This window comes from Petaurus breviceps, unplaced genomic scaffold (assembly GCF_028583685.1).
Source record: "Petaurus breviceps papuanus isolate PSGF00001 unplaced genomic scaffold, PetGlider_PUasm1.0 90165, whole genome shotgun sequence".
NCBI classification, from domain to species: domain Eukaryota; kingdom Metazoa; phylum Chordata; class Mammalia; order Diprotodontia; family Petauridae; genus Petaurus; species Petaurus breviceps.
Window position 1 is genome coordinate 132,836 of NW_027187189.1, and position 21,775 is coordinate 154,610.

At 39.4% G+C, this 21,775-nt stretch overlaps 1 protein-coding gene across 1 annotated transcript in view; it reads right to left on the reverse strand.

Annotated features, from left to right (window-relative positions):
- Positions 1-228: 228 nt before the first annotated feature.
- The window catches only part of PRCC (proline rich mitotic checkpoint control factor), a 37,617-nt gene continuing 16,070 nt past the window's right edge, over positions 229-21,775 (reverse strand). Inside the window, exons 3-8 of the mRNA XM_069107557.1 lie at positions 20,029-20,076; positions 11,305-11,892; positions 6,090-6,185; positions 4,398-4,541; positions 2,034-2,099; positions 229-842 (exon numbers count right to left, since the gene is read on the reverse strand). Of these exons, the coding sequence (XP_068963658.1) occupies positions 756-842; positions 2,034-2,099; positions 4,398-4,541; positions 6,090-6,185; positions 11,305-11,892; positions 20,029-20,076 (1,029 nt within the window). The 3' untranslated portion in view covers positions 229-755. The remainder of the gene's footprint in view (positions 843-2,033; positions 2,100-4,397; positions 4,542-6,089; positions 6,186-11,304; positions 11,893-20,028; positions 20,077-21,775) is intronic.

Below are 21,775 nucleotides of genomic sequence, written 5' to 3' on the forward strand. Positions count from 1 at the left end.
CCAGACTAAAAACCATCAATGCTCGTTTTAATCATTAGAAAGTCCAACATTTCACCTACTCCCAGGATTCAAACCCTTTCTTTATATTTAACCTCTCAGGTTGCAGGTTTGGAATGGCAAACAGGAAGCTATGCTCCGTGACCCCAACTTGAACCTTCTCTCAACCACCAAAATTCTCCTTAGGTGGCAGGGCCAAAAGACAAGCAATCAATAAGGCAACCCAGGAAGTGATCACAGAGTACTTTAAACAAGGTACAAATTAGGGGCAAAGAACAACAAATAAAGAGGTGTGGTTCAGAGAAAGGAAACCACACCAGAGGAGGAGGAAGGGTGCAGGGTAGGCAGCTTCTGTCAGGATGGATGTTTTATTTCAACAGACATCTTTGTTTTTGTTTAAAAAAACAAAAACAAAAAAACAAAAAACAAAAACAAAATCCAGAATTCAACCAGTCATTTCACCCTGTTAGGGAGCCAAGTTCCCCACCTAGAATTCAACAGTTGTTTCTGGAAGAGTCACTCGGGAGTCTTTGTCGGCCCCAAGAGATATGGAAGCTGCATTTTCTAAGTTTTATTAAGAAAATGAAATCCAATGTGTTCTTTCTCAAGGAGGTGATTGGCTGGGGCCCTAGGGTAAAAGGTCCTGGACTTAGAGCTGCTGGAGCTCCCAAGGGTGTTAGCAGGGAAGGGCAGGGCCAGGCCACCTGGTACTAGGTAAAGGGGAAGATGGGATCCTTGAGGAAATCAGTTCCAGAAGCCTAGAATCCATATTTGGCTTGGGTCTGCCGGCGGCTGAGCTTGTTCTCTGACCAGGTATTCTTCAGCTCCAACTCTCGCTCCTTAGCCTAAAGAGTCAGGGAGGAAATTTTAGGAAAAGATTTAGTGTACTTAAAGTTTTTCTTCTTGCCCCTGGGAAATATCTTATCCCAAATTTTCCTACTGTGATAACAATCCAAAGCCCAGATCTCTACATGCTGAAGTAGATGGGAAAACCATGTTTTGGGTGGGGGTGCTGAAATGGTTTACTAGTGGACTTAAATGCTATCTAATATGAATTATGACTAATCATAACAATACTGAGTATTTACTTTCCCCACTTGTCCCCTGGTCCAACTGCTCCTTGCTTCCTTCTAGACATGAATAGCATCACTCACCCATCTAAGAAGAATTCTCCCTCCCCCTCCAAAAAAAAGGAAAAGTCTAACTGTCTGACTCTTACTTTTTCTGGAAGTGACAGAATTTTGTTTTTTAAGAGACAGGATTTTCATTCATTTAGGAATCATGTGACCACTGAAATTTTGTAATAGCTACCCTCTAAGGGATGTTTTCAGAGAAAATGATATGTAAATGAGCTACTTCTAGGTATGCAAATGTTCAAGAGTTGCTATAAAGTCACATTCAAAACAAAAACAAAGACATCCCAAAACCACAGAGAAATTTAAGGTTATTTGCTTTATCAGATTTACCTCTGTTACTGCTTTCCTCTGGTCCTGAGGCGACTAGAGTGTTAAAGCATAGTTAACTTTTTTTTACTCTTTTTTTTTAGAGGGGGGAAGGCAATGCAATTGGGGTAAAGTGACTTTCCCAAGGTCACACAGCTACTAAGCATGTCACGTATCTGAGGTTGCATTTGAACTCAAGTCTTCCTGACTCCAGAGCTATTCACTTTGCCACCTGGCTGCCCCCAGAATTCACTTTTTATGCACTAAATATACTTCTGAAACTTTGGATAGAAACTGAATTTTGGGAAATCAATTACGAGGAACAGTCATTTAGTTTATGAAATCCTATAAGGGAATCTTTTAGAAAAAGGCTTGCATAAAACAAAGCACTTACCTATACAGGATCTCTTCTGGAGGTTAAAAATGGGGTGACAAAGGAAACTATTGCCACCTAGTGGCATAGCTGGAAATTAATTCAGCAATCAACGATGGCCACATTTCAAGCAACTTCCCTCTACAGAACCAGATTTCAGACTTCAAATAGTGTCCAAAAGCTACATGAGTGGGGAGGCTAAGGTCCTTGCCCTGGCTCACCTGATGAATCAGATATGTGATTTGGTGTTTTCGCCTCTGCTGGCCTGTTGGCTGCTCACCCTTCTTCTGTAAGGTAAAGAAAGAAACTGTTAGTCTGGGAAGGCAGACAGGTCCAAAGGTTCCCCGATATTCAGGGCTAGTGGTAAGAACAAGAAAAAATTCAGAATACACATTTGAGAAATTATTTGGTTGTAGCTCTTCGGAAGAAAATCAGCTGAAAACTCAGGTCTAAAGCTGTTTATTTTTAAAAACAAAGAGATCAGACCACTGGGTAGAAAGTTCAAGCTCACTAGGCACAATTGCTGGAGATGTACATGCCATATTGCTAGTATGTCAGACTTCTCAAAGACAGAGGCCTCCTCTCTCCTAAATTGCTGTCAGCATACTGAAGTCTTCTTGGACAGCCTTCCTCACCCAGCTCCAAGCTGCCTGACACTTATTTCCAACCCAAAGCTCCTTTACCAGTTATCTTTTCTCCTGGTCACAAACCTGGAAGATTCTCTTGCCCTCTGGATCACTAGGCTCTCTCATCATTCAATCTGCCCTTGGAATTGCCCTTCCTTTGGGAAGTCTCTCCAGTTCCATCATGTGAAAGTCAACCGCTTCTCTGAATTTGCCACTCCCACAACTATAGCTGCTCTGTCCATCTCACTATCCCTCCACCTCCATGAGCTCCTACAAATCTTCCACACAGGGTCCACCCAGAGAACTGGGGGGTTCTTCCTAGTTACTAATGAAGCTTCATGTAACAATAACAAAATCAGATTTAGCAATAAACTCACTGAGGGCAGGAATTGTTGGTTATTTCTTTTTTATACTGTAAACAATAATGTTCTCCTTTGTAATAAAAATGATACTACTGACCTGTCATCAGTGGATGTGCCTTTTTTGTTTTATTTTCAGTAAATGATGCTAGATTTATGCTGCTCTAACTATGCCCTCTTGCTTAATGTGACCTGGGGAATTCAAATGAAAACCAGACGGCTAAGGCTAACGTGGCCACCTGTGCCTTCCCCGTCATTTCCAATTTATGCCGTGTAGATAGCTCGCTTGTCCGCACACCGCGCCCTCCGTTAGACTGCGAGACCCTTGAAAGCAGGGACTGTCTGTTGCCTTTCTGTGTATCCCCACAGTAGGCACTTAATACATTTTCACTGAAAAACTGTGCCCGCGTCAACACAACCTGGAGGGAAATAAAGCTTATGGCCTTAATCTCATCACTGCTATGCTAATGCAGGGCTTCTAATATTTTTCTCTTTCCATGTTAGATCATAAATACCTAAATCTGATGCTGCACATTGTGGAGTACAGGGATTACTCCTACTCCCAATGATGAAAATTGGCACAGACAGGGCTGGGTCGATAGAAAGGAAGGGGCAAGGACAACACAAAGCTTGCTCCAATTATGGAGGGAAGAAGAAGATAAGGACAGACAGGAGGAAAAGGCACACATATATAGAAGTCAGCAACTTAGCAACTGTGACCACATCTAAAGGGAGCTCTGCATTAGATTGATTCAACAGGGTAGAAAGAAGGATGTCAACATGGGCTGAGGGATATTTGGGGAGGAACAGAAAATCTATAACACTGTCCTACAATTGTAACCTAGGTTGGAGCACACTGCTCTCTTATCAACAACAGAACACATTAGAACATGAGTTCAAATATTTAATACACACTATCATTATTATAGTTCTTTTCAGTTCTTTCTAAAGTACTAAAGGTAAACAGTTGTCTGCTAAAAGTTCTGTGAAAACAAGGGAACACATAGGAAAAGGAAACATTTCTGAAACTGTTCCCAATACCCCAAAGATATCAAAGAAAGAGGGAAATGACCCCTATGTACAAAAAAAGGTTCATTTGGTAGTAGCAAAGAAATAGAAGCTATGGGAGTGTTCATCAACTGGGGAAGGGCTGAACAAATTGTGGTATGTGAATGTAATGGAATAGTATTGTGCCATACAAAGTTATGAAAAGTATGTTTTCAGAGAATCCTGGGACAATTTTTATTTAAAAATTGATGCAAAGTGAAATGAGCAGAGGGAGAACAACTTATACAATAGTATAAAGAACAACAACTTTGAAGAAGTTAAGAACTCTGGTTAATGTAATCACCAGCTAAGATTCCTGAACACCCACGATGAAGTATACTACCCACCCTCCTGACAAAAAGGGGATCAACTCAAACAAGATATAGAATGAGACACATTTTGGACTTAGCCAATGTGCTCTAAACAAGTATGCATACTTGCTACATGAGTTTGCTTTTCCCTTTTTTCTCCCCATGGGGGTTGGACGGAGGGAGAGGAAGACTAGCTGTTTCACACAGCTCCTAGGGCTGCCCACCAGCCCCTTCCATTCTACCTTGCTGAATGATTTCATGGTTTTTTCTTCTGTCAAGGACTTGGTCATCCACTGCTGGGCCCCGCTGAGCTGGTCATCCCCTTTAATCTCCACAAAGTTAATCTCCTCCCTTCCTCGGTTCCTCTTGCCCTGAAGTCGCTTGAACTAGGAAAGAATATAAATTAGAAAAGTCACAAAGAGCCTGTAAAGGAGGGTGAGACAAAGGGTGGAAGGCAGGATAATTTGGACCACTTGGATTCTCAGTAAGTTTTACCCTAAATGTTGCCTCCACATAATATACCCTCTGTCAGCTGTCATACCTCTCCTCCTTTCATTTTCATCTGATGTGCTATCTAGTTCAGGAAGTCCTCCTAGATCCAGCACAAGGATGGTTGAGAGTTAGATTCAAATATGTGAAAGTCCGCACAGGGTCAGTTACATCCAATTTATATTTCATCTAAAAACACCTGACATAACATTTTCAGGATTCCTTTAATGAAGGTTGTTTCTACACAATTCTGTCTAGTTTTTTTTTTTTTTTTAACTCATTTAGTCTTACTAAGCCAGGTTACCACACATGAAAAGTATACAGGAGAGAAGGAAAAGATAGTGAGTTGAGTAAGGGTTGTGAGAGAAAACCTTTGCAAAAGAGACTAGGCAAAGGATCTCAGGAAACTTGGCTATGGTTCTAATAACTGCTATTTGTTGTCTTTCCAGAAAAATACTAGTTATATGCTTAAATAAAAGTTACCTACTTAGGGCATGAAAGGGAGTTTTGGGGCATGAGGGCAGATAAATAGCTCAAATTACCAAAAACCTGAGCTGGATCCAAATATGTAGTCCAATCACCAATGAGACCACTAAGATAACTTCTGCCTGCTTTTGGATTATTCTTTTCTTTTCGGAGGGGGGAAGGTAGGGCAATTGGGATTAAGTGTCTTGCCCAAGGTCACATGGTTAGTTTTGTGTTAAGTGTCTGGAACTGGATTTGAACTCAGGTCCTCCTGACTCCAGGGCCATTGCTCTATTCACTGCACCACCTAGCGGCCCCAACTTCTGCCTGCTTTTGAAAAGGGAATTATTTGGATATAATCACAATCATAACAAACATAATCATGAAGATGGTAACATTGGAAAAGGTGAGCACATAACTCAATGGAGTAACTAGAGGAACTTTAGATATGAAAAGATAAAAGGGAGAGAAGAGAATTTAAAAAAAAACTTCTATGTAAAGAAGTAACTTTAGTTTCCACAGTCCCAGAAATTTCACAACTATCCCCAGAAGTTCACAATTTCCTTGTTTGAGAAATTGTACTAAGCACCTCAGGATGGACTCCGTGCCTTAACCCAAGTAATAGATTGGCAAAGTGCTCAGATATTCATCACTAGCAACTGGTCCCTAGCAGATCATTTTTTTAGCTATAGTAACTTGTGAAGGTCTACTACAAAAGCATCAAGGGGCTGTTATAAGTTATTGGTGGAGAGAGGATAAATATCACTTTTTAATGAAAGTATTAAATGCTAGGGCTATGAAGGCCTAAGGAAAGCTTCCTAAAGGAAGTAGCACTTCAAATGGCCTAAAAAACACAACTTGGGAAAACAGGTTTCTGTAACACAAATTAGCTAAGAAACCCAAATCTCTTTTAGCCTGTTTTCTGACCCCAGGAATGGGGTCCTTCAGTCAAAATTGATAAAAGTAGTATGTTAACTTACCGCTTCATCATCAATGAAAGAGGCGTCTGGGGTAATCTCCTGGGGGGGAGCTAAGGCTGGATCAGACTCAGGGTAGTAGCCACTACTGTAATAATCCTAAAGCCAGAATAAATGCGATTTAATTCAAACATTTATTAAGCACCTAATATGTGGAAAGCACTGTGCCAAGCATTTGGATACAAAGATCAAAAAAGACATCAACCTTTACAGCCTTTATCTTTACAAAGATGATGAGGGAGAGAGAAAACATATACACAAATAACAAGAATGCAAGGCAGAAAGTGATATATAGGAAGGAAAGACCTCAGCAAAGTACTATGGGAAAGTCAAAGAGAGAAAAAATAAGAAGGTGTGTACAAAGAGAGGGTCTACAAGGCATTTCAAGGGGGAAAGAGAAAACACAAAGGCAGTAAATACCAACATCTTGGAAACAACTTGTTTTATAACAAATTCACTATATTCCTTTAGATCTCTATACAAAGGAACCAATAAATTTCAAGAATAGGGAATTAAAGTAATGATTATCTTATTTTAACCATATTTTCACAGAATATCAACCTGATAGAACTTGGAAGTTATCTAGAGCAGTGATGTTAAACTGAGATAGAAAAAGGGGGCGAGGAGGGTAAGTAAAGTGCATAGAAGGATCCCTGCTGGCCACACACAGACTCAGAGAGCCACATACTGACACTATTTATGTTTTATTGTATTTCTGGCTACACTCAGTGTCGTAGGCTGCAGGTCTGACACCTGGTACAGTCACAACCTCATCAATTTACTTTTGGAGAACCAGATTTGTAGCACGGTCAAGTGTTTTATTCAAAGTAACAGAGCGAGGATCTGAAGAGAAGTCTTCTGAATTCAAATCCAGCACTTTCCCCATTAAACCATCCTGATATTCCTTTCAGAAATACTCGTTAACACTCAGCTCCTATTAGCAGAATGTCATCAGATAAATAGCAAGGATTTTTAGAATTGAAAGGGACTTCAGAGGCTATCTAGTTCAACCCATGCCCAGAAATTAATCCCTACTATGCAACACCTGACAAGCAATCACTTAGCCTCTACTAAAATACATACAAAAAGAACAGGGAACTCACTACATCCTGGGGTAGCCCATTCCACTTACTGAAAGCTCTAAAGTTAGCAAGTATTTCTTTACATTAGATCTATTTTTTAATTTTTTTTTTTTGCTTTTTTTTGGGGGGGAGGGCAATTGGGGTTAAGTGACTTGCCCAAGGGCCCACGGCTAGTTTTTGTGTTAAGTGAATGAGGCCGGATTGGAACTCAAGTCCTCCTGACTCCAGGGCCGGTGCTCTACTCTTTGCGCCACCTAGCCGCCCCTTTACATTAAATCTAAAGCTGCCTCTTTAGAACTTCCATCCATTGTTCCTAGCTCTGTCCTCTGAATCCAAACCAAACTACTTTAATCTCTCTTCTACACAGCAGCCCTTCAAATACCTGAAGACAGCTATCATGTTCTCCCTGAGCCTTCTCTTCTTCAAACTAAACACCTACACTTCCTTTAAATGATTATCATGCATAATGGACTCAAATCTTTGTTGCCCTTCCTGGATATTTTCTAACTTTCAACATCCTTCCTAAACTGTGGCCCCCAGAAATGAACTATAGTTGTGGCCTGACCAGGATAGGATATAGTGGAACCATCTAACTCCTTCCTGGTCCTGGACACTATGCCTTTACTATAGCTCAAGATCAAATCTGCTTTTCTGGATGCCACAATATGCAGTCAACTCACATTGAGTATGAAACTCATTAAAACCCCCAAATCTTTTTTCATGACAAATTGTTAACTCTGCCTTTGATATCTAGTATTTATAAAGTTAATTCATTTTTTTTTTTTTAAGCAATTGGGGTTAAGTAACTTGCTCAAGGTTACACGGCCAGGTGTTTCTGGGTGGGTGCTAAGTGTCTGAGCCTGGATTCGATTCCCCAGGTCATCCCGACACTGGGGCCGGTGCTCTTGTGCTACCTGGCACTACCTCTCACTGTGCTACCTGGCCACCCCTATAAAGTTAATTCTTAAACCCAAATATAAGACTTTACATTTATCGCTACTGAATGTCATCTTAATTCAGCCAAAATTTCTAGCCTATGAAGATCTTTTTGGATCCTGTCATCCAGGGCATTACCTATCCCAGCGTTGTATCATCTGAAAATTGGATAAGCATAAAATTTCCCTTCTGTATTTGCATACCTAGTACCTAGCACAGTGCCCATCACATAGTATTTACTACATACTTGCTGACTGATTAATCTATGACTTTATCCAACTCTGACACAAATGTTAATAGCAGAGACCAAAGACCCCTAGAATTTCCACTGGATACCACCTGCCAAGCTGACATGAAATCATTAATGACTAGTCTTCTAGACTACAGCCATTCAATAAATTCTAAATCTACCAAATTATACTTTCATCTAGCTTTTACCTCTCCATCTTTTACATAAGAATAGCATAAGATGCTTTATGAAGTGCTTTGCTGAAAATCTAAGTAACTCTACCTATATCATTATCCCTTTAGTAACCCTGACAGAAAAAGAACTAAGGCTAGCCTAGCATAACCTATCCTTGATGAAGTCACCATGACTTTTGTAATTATTTATTTTTCTAGATGTACTCTAACCTTATTTTTAATAATTCATTCTTGATTTTTACAAGAAACTGAAGTTAAGTTCACTGGCCCAGAGTTTGCAGATTCTTCCTTTTTCTTAAACTGGGACACTTCCCTTTCTCTAGACCGGCAGTAGCTTTGCTGTTCTCATGATCTTTAAAATATTACTGAGAGTAGTTCAACAGTCACAATAGGACTTAGGTCTTTCCTGGCCCTCTAGATTACTGTTTCCTTAATTCTATTCCTTATGAGATGACTCACTAGACCGCAGAAGTTGAAGATGAAGAGTTGGAAGACATGCCCAGAGAACCTTTCATTCTAAAAAGCTCAGAGTAATCCAATACTCATCCTTTTTCTTCTCTCTATGTAGTCCTGTGACAAAAGAATGTTAGGAAATGGTGCCTCAGACACAAAACAAACCAATATTTAGAAAACAAATCAATATTCTGGTTGTTCATAATTGATAAGAATCTGTGATTTAGGCACGAAAATTCCTTCTACCACCACAAATAAAAACCAGTCTATACTTTAGCACATTGGTCTTGGAGTTGCCTAAGTTTTGTAGAGGTTAAATGGCTTGCCTATGACTAACCAGTTATTAAGTGTTTTTATTGTTCAGTTATTTCAGTCCTGTCCAACTCCCTATGACTTCCTTTAAGATTTTCTTAGCAGAGATACTGGAATGGCTTGCCATTTCCTTCTCTCATTTTACAGATGAAGAAACTGAGGAAAACAGTTAAGTGACTTGTCCAAGGTCACACAGTTAATAAGTGTCTGAGGGTGGATTTAAACTCTGGAAGATGAATCTTCCTGACTGTAGGCCTGGCACTCTATTCACTGTACCACACAGCTACTCTATTATAGCTTACAATTTGAATTCTGGCCCAGCCCTCTGGCCATTCCACAAGTCAGAGAGTTGGGTAATTCAGTGGTCCTCCTTCAAGGAGTGTATACCAGACTAGTGCTATCCCACAAAAAAAGAAAAGAGAAAGGAATTGTTCTGGCCTGGCCAAGCTGGAGAGTCACAGTTCTCATGAGCTGCTCTCTCTCCTGCACCTGGAATTTCTTAACTCCTACTCCATCCCTAGCCTCCATTCCTGGACAAATGGTCCAAAAACCAAAAGCTGAATAGAAAATGAGGTTCAATAATGTAGAGGTGCATTTCATTATAAGCAAACAAAAACCATGAAAATGAAGATGTATACAAGACAAAATTGGTAGATGATTCTTCACTTTACAAAAGTATCTACAATATACTGACTTTCAATAGGAGGCTTCCCTAGTATGATAAAAAAAAAAAAAGGGCAGATAGGTGACAAAGTGAATAGAGTAACTACCTTAGAGTCAGAAGGACCTGAGTTCAAATGTGGCCTCTGACACTTAACACTTACTAGCCATGTGACCTTGGGCCAGTCATTTAACCCCAATTGCCCAACATTCCCCCTCCAAAAAGGAAAAAAAAAAGAAAAAAAATCCACTAATGAAAGTCTGCTTGGAATAACAGATAAAGAGCCCTCCTCTAAGCCAGGGATATCTGGGTTTAAGTTCCACCTCCAACATCTACTGGCAGCTCTCTATAGGAGTTTCCTCACTTATAAGTCACCTATACCAATAAACCATAGGTTTAGGTTCCTATTCCTATTGTAAAGAAGACACATTTTTGAATACAAAATTCTACTTTATGACCACTCCCCTATATAGTCTCTTCCTATTAGTATGTAGGCTCCTTGAGGGCAAGGATTATCTTTACTTTTTTGTAATTCTAACCCTTTGCACAAAACTTGGCATAACCCTCTATTACTTCGGACTTAGATACTTTTTTGCCAAAGAGACAAAAAACGTTTTTACACCTACAATCTAATTTTTCTTAACATTCTTGGAGAAAGAGGGAATGGTATGACTTCTACTCATCAAGCTATATGTTGCATCCAAGATTTAAGAATTAAAATGTAATTGAAATGGAAACATCTTTTCAAAATTTTGGTGTATCTTGAAAAATAATTCCTGATTTTTCCCAATATTAGAGCATTATTCTTCTCAGAATCTATCCAGAAACCAGGCACAATTAACACAGACTATTCTAAATCTCAGCATACTATGCTGCCTGCCATCCTTTCCAACCCCTCTTTTATGCACTAACTGCCCTGACTTCTACTTCTGTATAGTGACTGGAGTTCTGCCTACTTACCATTATTTGTCCACATTTAGAAGCATATCCATCTCCGTTATTTATCTGGGAACTATAAAAAGGCAAAGAATCTTATCTTTGTCTGCCTCTAGATCTAACCCAAGATGTTGGTATTGAGCCCTGCATCTAAAACAGTGGAAATGCTCAGTATATGGTTATGTGTCTCACTAGTTATGAGACTTTAGGACATGGAGCAAATTTTAGCCAATGTTACCCTGAATTTTTTTTATCATATTTATTATGGTCTGATAAATACAGTAAAACAGAACCAGAAAGGTTTGATTCAGCCAAAGTAACATAAAACATCAAAGCAGGGAACTTGAATACAGCCTCAAATCTCTTAACACTCTATGTAACTGTCCCAGGTCATCCCTTTACACTTTTCACCTACCTGATAGTAAACACCAGTGGCATTAGCATCACCATATGTAGGAAACTGGTTGTAGGGCTGACTGCTGTAGTCCTCCCCAGGCTTAGGTACCCAGGGAGCCCCACTTGAGCCAGCCACCATCTTGAATTCAAGGGGAGCATTGGCTGCATCGTCCTGAAAAGTGGGATCTGGCTCTGTGCCTGGGGGTGGCTCTTCAGAAGCAGCAGGGACAGGATAAGGGTATGGCTCAGCTCCAGGAGGCTCAGCCTTGTCTGGAAGGGAGAAGAAGTTCTCAGGGGCTACTTCCTCATCACTGTCATCCTCCTCTTGTGTGATCTGCTTTGTCACCTGGAGGGCAGCACTCTTAGCAGCTGCTTTGATGGCTGAGGGTGATGGGGTAGTAGTGGTGGCACCCACAACAGGGGCAGAGGAGGAAGTAGAAGAAGCAGATTTGGTCTTGGGGGATGGTTTGGAGAGCTTGGTGTCGGAAGAGCCATCAGTGGGTTTTCGAGAGAAAGCGTAGGGCAGGAGCAATCGGTTAGTCTCTTTTGTAGTCAGGTTTTTGGGTTGGGGAAGCAAAGCTGATAAACCTGTCCCTTCACCAGATCCCTAGTGAACCAGGAGAGAAATGAGACAAGTGAGACTTTGTATTTTCAGTTAGTTCATAATTATTATCATCAACAATAAGAAGTCCAACATTATAAAATCAAGCAGGCCTCATTTTTTGTTCCCTCAACAAATTATGTCCCAATCCTAGCCTCTTCTTCCAAGTGTCAAGTTTTTCTACAAAATTTTGGTACATCCTATAAACAGGAGTGATTTCCCTCTCTACTCCCCTCAACCATATATATGTATGTGTATGTATATATGTATGTTTCTGTTCCTTTTTTTCCTGATCCAGACCCACACTCCTCCCACTAGGAAATGTTCTAGACCAATATTCCTGTGCTGAATTATATGCTCCTTAAACCCTCATTCAGCCAAGACTGGATGAGATGACTAGAGGGAATCAACTGTCTTGTCTGTATGCTAGGGGTGCATTTCTTTTCTTTCCTTCCATTAACTTGGGAACATCCTTTTTCCCTAAAAACGTTTCCTTGGGCAAAGGATTGAATATAAAAGAGACAATATATATGCTGATAGCAAAAATAAATTTTTTTCAAACCTAGCTGTGTGCTCAGAAGATTATAAACAGCTTGGTTATATTAGGCAAGTAAGCAATTAACTAGTCAGTTTGATGGAGCAGCTAGGTGGCGCAGTGAATAGAGCACTGGCCCTGGAGTCAGGAGGACCTGAGTTCAAATCCAGCCTCAGACACTTAACACGTACTAGCCCTGTGACCTTGGGCAAGTCACTTAACCCCAATTGCCCTGCCTTCCTCCACTCCAAAAAGCAAAACAAAAACAAAAACAAAACCCTAGTCAGTTTGCAACTACACCATTCCAGTCACTGTTCCATTACCCATGGAAATCTCTTGGAATCTACTTCCTCAGTGTTCTGCCTGACCCAAGACCTAAAGGTCCTGATGTCAGAAAGGGAATTAGAATAACGTCACTGCCTTCTTCTCTCTCTTCCACCTCCTCACAATTAAGAGAAATGCCCAACCAAGTGGTGATTGACTCTTTTAGGTCAAGATTAAAGAAGGAAGAAGCATATAGTTAGCTGTTCAACAGAAAAGTAGTTTCCACTGCTTACTATTTATGTTCATGGTGGTGAAAGCTGGTCAATTCCCACATGGGCAGATGGTTTTGTCAACACCAGCCCTAATTCTCATTATCACAATTCATTTCTTTAAGGTTTTACAGCACTTTTGTCACAACACTCTAAAGGAGACATTTCATGCCCTATAGTTCCCATTTTACAGATAAAAAACTTGTCCAAGATCCCAAGACTACAAGGTAGGACTAGACCCCAAATCCCCTGACTCCTAGTTCAGGATTCTTTAATACCGTGTTTCCCCGATAATAAGATCTATCCCGAAAATAAGCCCTCCCCTTACTGTGTAAGATTCCTCTAAAATAAGCCCTCCCCCGATAATAAGCCCTATTGAGATTGCTACTGTCGCTACATTACGGTACCCTCTGTATGCACCGCCCCCCTCCGTGAAACACACGCCGCGCTCCAAGCTGCATCCAATCAGAGCTGCAGCAATGAGCGTGTCATCCTGTTCTTCCCCAGTGATTTGCTTATTCCATTTACCTGTTTATTAAAATTGCTGTCAATGTTCATTAAAATAAGCCCTCCCCTGAAAATAATCCCTCTGGTGATTTTCTGTCCAAAAAAAAAAAATTAATAAGACAGTGTCTTATTATCGGGGAAACACGGTAGTACAGAACAATGAAAGGTGGTAATACCAGCCATTCCCACATCATCAATGAATTCATTCTAGGAAAACTCACAGAATTTCCTCCTCAAATAATGTTCAGATTAATTTCTAACTCATGTTACTAAAAGTGATCTCTCCAGAACCCCCAACCATTAGTATTCAACACAATCTGCCAAGCCATTTATTTAGCACCAATTATTTCAAGGTACTATTGAAATATGTAAATGCTGGAAATAAGATAAAATGAAAAATGATCCCTGACCCCACATAAAATTATACTCTACTAGTAGAGGGATTTTACAACATATATACAACATTTATACAGCTAAATAATCAAAAGACAATTTGAAGAGGGAAAGAGTACTTCACCAAGGAGTGACCAACCCAAGTCGAACCTTAAAGGAAGGTAAAGATTCTAAAAGGTGGAGATGAGGAGGGAATATACTACAGAAAGGTGAGACAGCCCATGCAAAGGCACACAGGAATCCAGACTTCAGGAAACAGCAAGGTGTCTGGCTGAAATAGAGATTATAGGAAGGCAAAATATAAAGTAAGCTTGGAAAGACAGGCTGGAATTCTTTGCTGTAGCAATAAAGTGCCAATCAAGTCGGTATCCATATATTGGGAAATGCTGAAAAAATTGTAGTATATAAATATTATGGTTGTAATATGAATAGTATATGAACGTGGTACCTGAATAATACTGCGCCATAAAAAATGACGAGGAATGCAGAAATATGGGAAGTAATAGCTTATGAACTGATAGAAAGCAAAGTGAACAAAAAGAAAATTATGAATAATGACCACAATAACAAATGAAAGAGAAGACTAAAAGACAACAAAGTTTGGATTAAATATAACTCAGTCAAGAGGTTATTGCTGACTTTTTCACCCTGGACTGATACTTGCTGAGACTTTGGCAACTATGGCTGCCCAGTTTTCCTCGACAATTTGGAGCAGAGGATGGAGGATGCAAAGTGAACCTATTAGTTCTCTCGACTTCAATGATTTATTACTCAAGTTCACACTCAGGATAATTCTTTGGTCATTTTTATCAACAGTAGCTATTGTCCAGAGCTAGATGTCACTCTATTCTATACCGGGCAGCAGCCAGTGGCCCTCACCAGGTCCTTCTATAATATCTACCAATGCCCTAAAGCACTCCTACATGGCATTTCACTTCCTTATTTCTGAAGCTAACATGTTGCGGCATGACAAACTAAACTTGGGGTTTGGGAATTCTTGGCACCAGACGTCACTACAGAGGCAGCTCGCATTTTCCTTGTCATTATCATTTGCCAATAAACATCCTAAATCAACCAATAAAATGTCCAAAAGGACATTTGGGACTGAGGATGTGGGTCTGGAGTCCAGGAGAGATTCTGGAACTGGATATATAAAATGGGGAGGATTTTGCACAGAAATGATTTTAACCCATAGGAATTGATGAGGTCATCAAGTGAGAGAATTAAAGACACATTCTTACCCCTTCCTTGGGGCTCATCAGCATTCAGTTCTGATTTTTGTGGTGGTGGTTCTTTCCATCTCCCACAGTTGTAGTCTCTATATGTTATTTACCTGATTCTGCTTATCTCACTTTGTGTTAGTTCATGTTTTCCCACACTTCTCTATTTTCTTCATTTTCACTGTTTCTTATAATGCAGCATCTGTAATTGTATTAATCTGAGTCTGATTTTATCACATTCACATACCAAAATTTGTTTAGCTATTCCCCTGATGAATGGGCATCTATTCTGTTTCCAATTCTTTGCTATTACGAGCATATTAGTTTGGAATCTTTCTATCTTTGACCTTGGTATATATGCCTACCCATGGGATTTCTGACTCAAAGGATATAGCCGCTTGAGTCACTTTCCTAGCATAATTACAATGTACTTTCCAGAAAGGTTAGACCAATTCAAAGCTCTATCAACAGTGTATTTTGTGTCTGTCCTTCCATAGTCCTTTCAACCTATTCCCATCTTTTTTAATCTTTGCAAATTTGCTGGATAAGAGTTGCTTTGATTTATATTTCTCTTATTTTTACCGATCAGAAACAATCTTTCATATGGTTAACAGTTAGAAATTATTGTTGTTCATATCCTTTGACCACCTATCCATTGGGGACACAGACACGGACACACACACACACACACACAAGATCCCCATACATTTCTTGAATGTCAGACTTTTATCAGAGATACTTGATAGTGAACGGTTTTAAATGTCAAAATGAGGAGTTTATATTTTATCTTAAAGGCAATAAATAAGAAGCCAATGATGATTCTTGAGAAGGGGTATGACCTTTGCTAAAGAAGGGTATTTTTTTAAACAATTATTTATAGAGGGTGAGTTTTCTTTCAAAGGAAAAAAAGACTCAGGTGTACAAAAATATTTACAGCAGTTCTTTTTTGTAGCGGCAAGGAACTGGAAACTAAGGGAATGACTATCAACTGGGGAACAGCCAAATAAATTTATGGTATATGAATGTAATGGAATACTGTTGGGCCTTAAGAAATGACAAAAAATACGGTTTCAGACAAACAGGGAGATCTCTAAGCAGAATGAACAAAATCTGGACATTAGTTTATACAATAACAACATTGTAAAAAAAACAATCAATACCACCTATGGAAGACTTACTTAAGAACTCTGATTAATGCAACGATCAACCATGATTACAGTGAAATAATGATATAATATACTACCCACCTCCTGAAAGTGAAATGATGAATTCAAGGTAGAATGAGACATATTTCGGGGCATTACCAGTATGGGGATATGTTTCACTTGAGTATGAATATATGCATATTTCATACAACAAAGGTTTTGTCTTTTTTTGCAAAGGGAAGCATCACTACAGACTGTATTATCCAAGTGAATAAAAAAATTAAAAAGAAAAAAGTCATTAAAACATTTTTAAAATGCAAAGAGAACAAAAGTAAGAAACATAGATAAGTAAAACAGTTCTGAAAATATTTTATATTTGTTGTATATTTGAAGGAAGAAGCAAGCTGTATGTAGTGCACATTCACAGCTGCTTCTGTAATCCTATTTTTCTTCTGTGTTTTGTACACAGAAATAACCATCTTATTTGACATTTGCTAAGTTCAGAATTTTAAAATTAAATTTAATTGACTTTTTCTTCTAAAAACTAGAATGAGCCATAAACTGTTCTTCCCCACCCTCAACTTCTTACTTTAAATCTAGATTTCTCTTCCACGAAAATGTAACTATTTCACATGTTTTACATACTGTAAGCAAAGAACGCCTGCAAAGTTGTCTAAAAATCCAACAGTTTATATATTTATACGATACTTTAAGGTTTACAAAACATTTTCCTCACAACAACCCTCTAAAGCAGACAGTGTTATGGCATGATCTGCTCTCTTTTTCACACAGGCACTGACAAGTAAGGCTCCCTGAAATAAAATGATTTGCCCACGGTCACACAAGCAGTACATTTAGCAGCTCTAATTTGAACCTAGGTCTGCTGGCTCTGAATACAAGGTTCTTTCTACTATGTCAAACTGCTTTTGATAAGATTCAATCTGAAATTCCCAGGACAGCATCATATACAGAAAAGCACTTTAAGAAGGTAAGAAAGGTTTATGTATGACGGTGAGAGTTTCAGAGGCAATGGGGTAGTTTAAATACTACTGCCTAGACGATGAGTCTCCACCTTTTTTGGAGCACAGTGCCAGGAGTATAGTAAGTGTTTAATAAATGCTTATTGACTGATTGATTGAACTACTTATTTTTATTTCCTCAAAATGTTATGATCAATAAGAGAGGGATTAAGAATGCTCACTGCTGACCATGGAGAAGAGAAAAAAAAATTCTTGGGTTTCAGGAGTGGGCCTTTTCATTTCATGGCTAAGAAACATGTCAGAAGGTAATCAGCTTACAATCAGTCTGGTGATGCTGAAAGAGATCAGTAGATTGTGATAGGTTTGAGCCTTTGGCTTCTGGCTTTGGCTCCTTATGAAGGCTTCTTTCCTTGTTTACACTCTCCTCATAGTTATGTTCACCCCCTCCACAATTCCATTTGCTCACATAGGCTGGGTGGGCAAAAATTATAGTTTTGGATCCTACAAAAACTACTAATTAGTCTGGCAAGAGGATTCTTTTCATAGTAACCTGCCTCAGGGATCAGAACTTCAGGTTATAAAGCTCAGCAGGCTACAGACATCACCATTCACCTGGCTGGCTCAGCTAAACATCAGAAGTCTGAAACAAATAGCAATCTTTAAAAGGGCACCCAAGGATTCTGAGCCTCCAGTCCCAAGGTTCCATACCAGAGCCACCAGAGGCTAACATTTCTGCTGGCTCATCTCGCTTCTTAGCTAATACTTGTGACCTTACTAGTATTCTCTCTAAGACTTCCATGAAGCCATGTTGGTTTATGGTAGGCAGTTGTATACGGTGGAAAATGCAATGGTCTTGGAATAAGGGCCTCCAGCTCTGACATTTATGGCTGTATGACTGTGAGCAAAGTATTTTACTTCTCTGGGCCTCAGTCTCCTCATTTTCAAAAGAGGGATAAGAACCTGTAAAGCCTACCTCACCCAGTGTATATATAGTGGGAGGGTAGAGGGGAAGACATTGTAAAAAAAAGTGCAACAAGAAATATATTATGATATGGAGGCTATGCCAATACCGCCCATGACACCCTGAAACCACTTCTAGTGCTGCTGAGGTCAGTTCAACAGCCCCGGTCTCTTCTTCAGTCTGATAATCCTGATCTGTGAGCAACAAACAGCACAAGCCCATTCCTACCTGTTTCCAAGAGCCCAATCCACCCTACATCAAGAAAAATTCATCCTGCCAAAGGATGAAAACACTTAGACAAGATGAAGATTTTCCCATCTTCCCTCAAGCCTTGAGATCAGGAATTCAATTAGCTGAGCAGAGCCCTTGCCATTTAGGAGTCTGTGGAACATCATCACACAAAAAAAAAAAGCCATTATCGAAATGTCTAATAATGCTAAGCATCAAACAAAGAGAACTATAGTCAGCTCCTTATTTTCCACACTCTGAAAGACAGTAGTGGAATGAGCAATCCAAAACTCATTTCTATCTGGTATGTTCTTATACTTACATTTGAATAATATCAGCAACTGACATTCATGTAGTGTTTGTACAGATAAAGTGCTTTAAAGTTATTCTCACCTGATCTCTTTGGGGTGGATGGCAGAAATAGCATTATTTTCATTTCACATTTGGAAACTGAGGCTGAGAATTGACTTGCCTATAGTTTCACAGAGAGTAAGCCACAGAACTGGAACCTAAGCCCAAATCTTCCAACTCCAAGCCCATTGTTCTTTCCATAATATACCTCATAAGACAATACTTCACACTAAATAATGAAGTCCCATAATGACTTGACTCCAAAGGAGCTAAAAAGCTGTTCAACTTTCCAGTTCCCCACACACTCCTGGCTTAATTTCCTCCCCACTCAACCATTCCATTCTTGTTCTCAACACCATCTCTCAGAAGCATACCAGCCCTTCTGTGAACCAGCTGACTGGCTCACACTTCCTTAATGGAGCATACGACTGGACATTTTGATTTAAAAGGTTTTTTACTAGGCAGGAGGAAACAAACCTAGTATCAACAAATACTGAGCACAGTAGGTGATTTAGATAAACACTGAAAACTAAAGTTTGGAGGAGAAGAATCAAGAATCAACTGACAGTAGACTTCCCCTAGAAGGCAACAGAGAATTTACTATTTCTCTCTTCCTCTTTCCTATCCCCCAGCCTTGGTTTTAGTTTAGGCTAAATTACTATGTGACCTTAGCTGACCCACCTCTCCCAATCTGAGCTAATTCATTTATAAAATAGAAAAGTTAAACTAAGTAAGTCCTTATAAGTTCCTTTCTCATTCTAAAACTCTTCTATGCCTCTAATTAGATTTTCTGTTCTATAGTAACCTCATAGGAGAGAACAAATTCACTTTGTATCATCCCTCAACTTGCTAGTCTTCCAGAACACAAAGAATTTTGTTTAGTTTATAAGCCAAAAGGAGAGAGAAAGATTAGGTCATTCAAAACCACTTGACAATCACTTTGATAATCACTTCTATCTCCTGTCAACAAAATCCTTGGACCTGAGTTACAAAAGTACAAAAAACAGATTTATTTGAGTTTTCTCTCCTTTCTCTACTCCTATTCCCTCTGGAAGAAGCAAAAAGGAATTGGTAAAGTACCAAACCCAATAATACAGAGGAGGAAGGGCAGCAGCAAGGGACCTAAAAATCCATAAAAAACAATCAGTCCTGCCCCAAACTGAGAATTACCTGCCTAATTTGGAAACTGCCAAACATGTGAAATGTTGTTAGGTCTAGAATCTGGACTTCCAGTACAGAACATGAAAGTGGGGAAGAACACTAAAAATCATTTCAGATTGATCAATTACCTGAAGAACAGTTTTCTTCTTTGTAGGTTCATCTTCCTCTGAATCTGACTGAGAAAAAAAGAAATGGAATTAAGTTCCAGTTACTGAACCAACAGGGGAGATGGCTTACATAAGGAAAAAAACACAAATCATAAATTAGGAGTCCTCTTCCCTGCTCCCTACCCCCACACCTCACCTGTGAATAAGAGACAGAAGGGCCTTTTCTCTTGTGAAAGGAGTTAAAATTCAACTCAACAAACATTTGTTAAGTACCTATTTTGTATAGAAACTGAGTGAGGCATTGGGAATACAAAAATGAATCTTTTTCACTCAATTCAATGAATATTAATTAAGTACCTATATGAAAAGTGATAGGCACTATAGATACAATGAAAAAAGGCAGTTTCTGACTTGAAGGAGCATACATTCTACTTGGGAGAAAGGAGTAAAATATAGTAAGTACATAAATAAGAAAAATATATGGTAAAGTGTGAAAGGGAAGAAGGAGAGACCCAAAGTTCTCTAGGAAAATCTGAAGGACAAGAATATTTTCAGGGAGAGGGGAGGTGGAAAGGAAAAGAGAATTTGGAAAGAAATGGTATCTAACCTGAACCCTGAAAGAGATTTTAACAGATAAACACAAGGAAAGAATATGTCCAGAAATTGGGGAAAGAGAGAAGGATGTAAGCAGAAAGGATGTTAAGACTAGGAAGAAGCTAATATCCCAATTGGGCTGGAACATAAAGAGTTCACATAGGGGAATAATATGAAATAAGCCTGGAAAAATAAACTGGAGAAAAATTATAGCAGGCCTTAAATGTCAAGCAAGGAAATCTGTAATTTTATATTATCAGCAATTTTTTGAGCAGGGAAATGACACAGTCATCTGTGCTTAGGAAGATCTGGCAGGCAGTAAAGTCAGTTGGTCAATCACCATTTATTAAGAGCCTCCTATGTGCCAGGCATTATGCTAAGCACTGAGAATGCAAAGAAAAGTAAAAGATAGTCTCTGTTCTCCAAGAGCTTATAGTCTAGGGGAAATAAATATCTATGTACAAATTAGATCTATGCAAGATAAAAAGGGAGATAATCAACAGACAGAAGACACTAGATTAAGGAAGAGTTGTAAAGCTTCTTGTAGAAAGTGGGGGGGGGGGGCAGAGGATGAATAAGGTGGGCTGGAAGACTTAAGAGGCAGGAGGAGGCCAGGTTTCGAAGGGCTTTGAAAGTCAGAGAATGTTGTATCTAATCCTGGAGTTAAAAGGAAGCCCCTATTGGAGTTTATTGAATTGGAGGGGAAGAACGGGTGTGGGAAGGTAACATGGACAAGCCTATGCTTTAGGAAGACAATATGATAGCTATGTGGAGAATAGACTGAATGGGAAGGCAGGGAGACCAACCAGCAAGCTACTGCAACAATCTAGGCAAGAGGTGATGAGGGCCTGCACCAAAAGACCAAAAGGGTATATACTAGAGATGTTGCAAAGGTAAAATCAACAGGATTTGGTGAGAGATTGGCTACAAGGGATAAGAAAGAGTGAGGAGTCAAGGATGACATCTAGGTTGAGAGCCAAGTAACTGGGAGGATGGTGGTCCCCTTGACAGTAATAGAGAAGTTAGGAAGAGGGGAATATGGGAGGGGGGAACATAAGTGCAGTTTTGGACACATTGTGTTTAAGATCTCCAATAAGAAGTTGAAGATGTAACACTGAAAGACAGGAGAGATTAGGGATGGATAAGTAGATTTGAGAATCATAAGTGCTGAGAT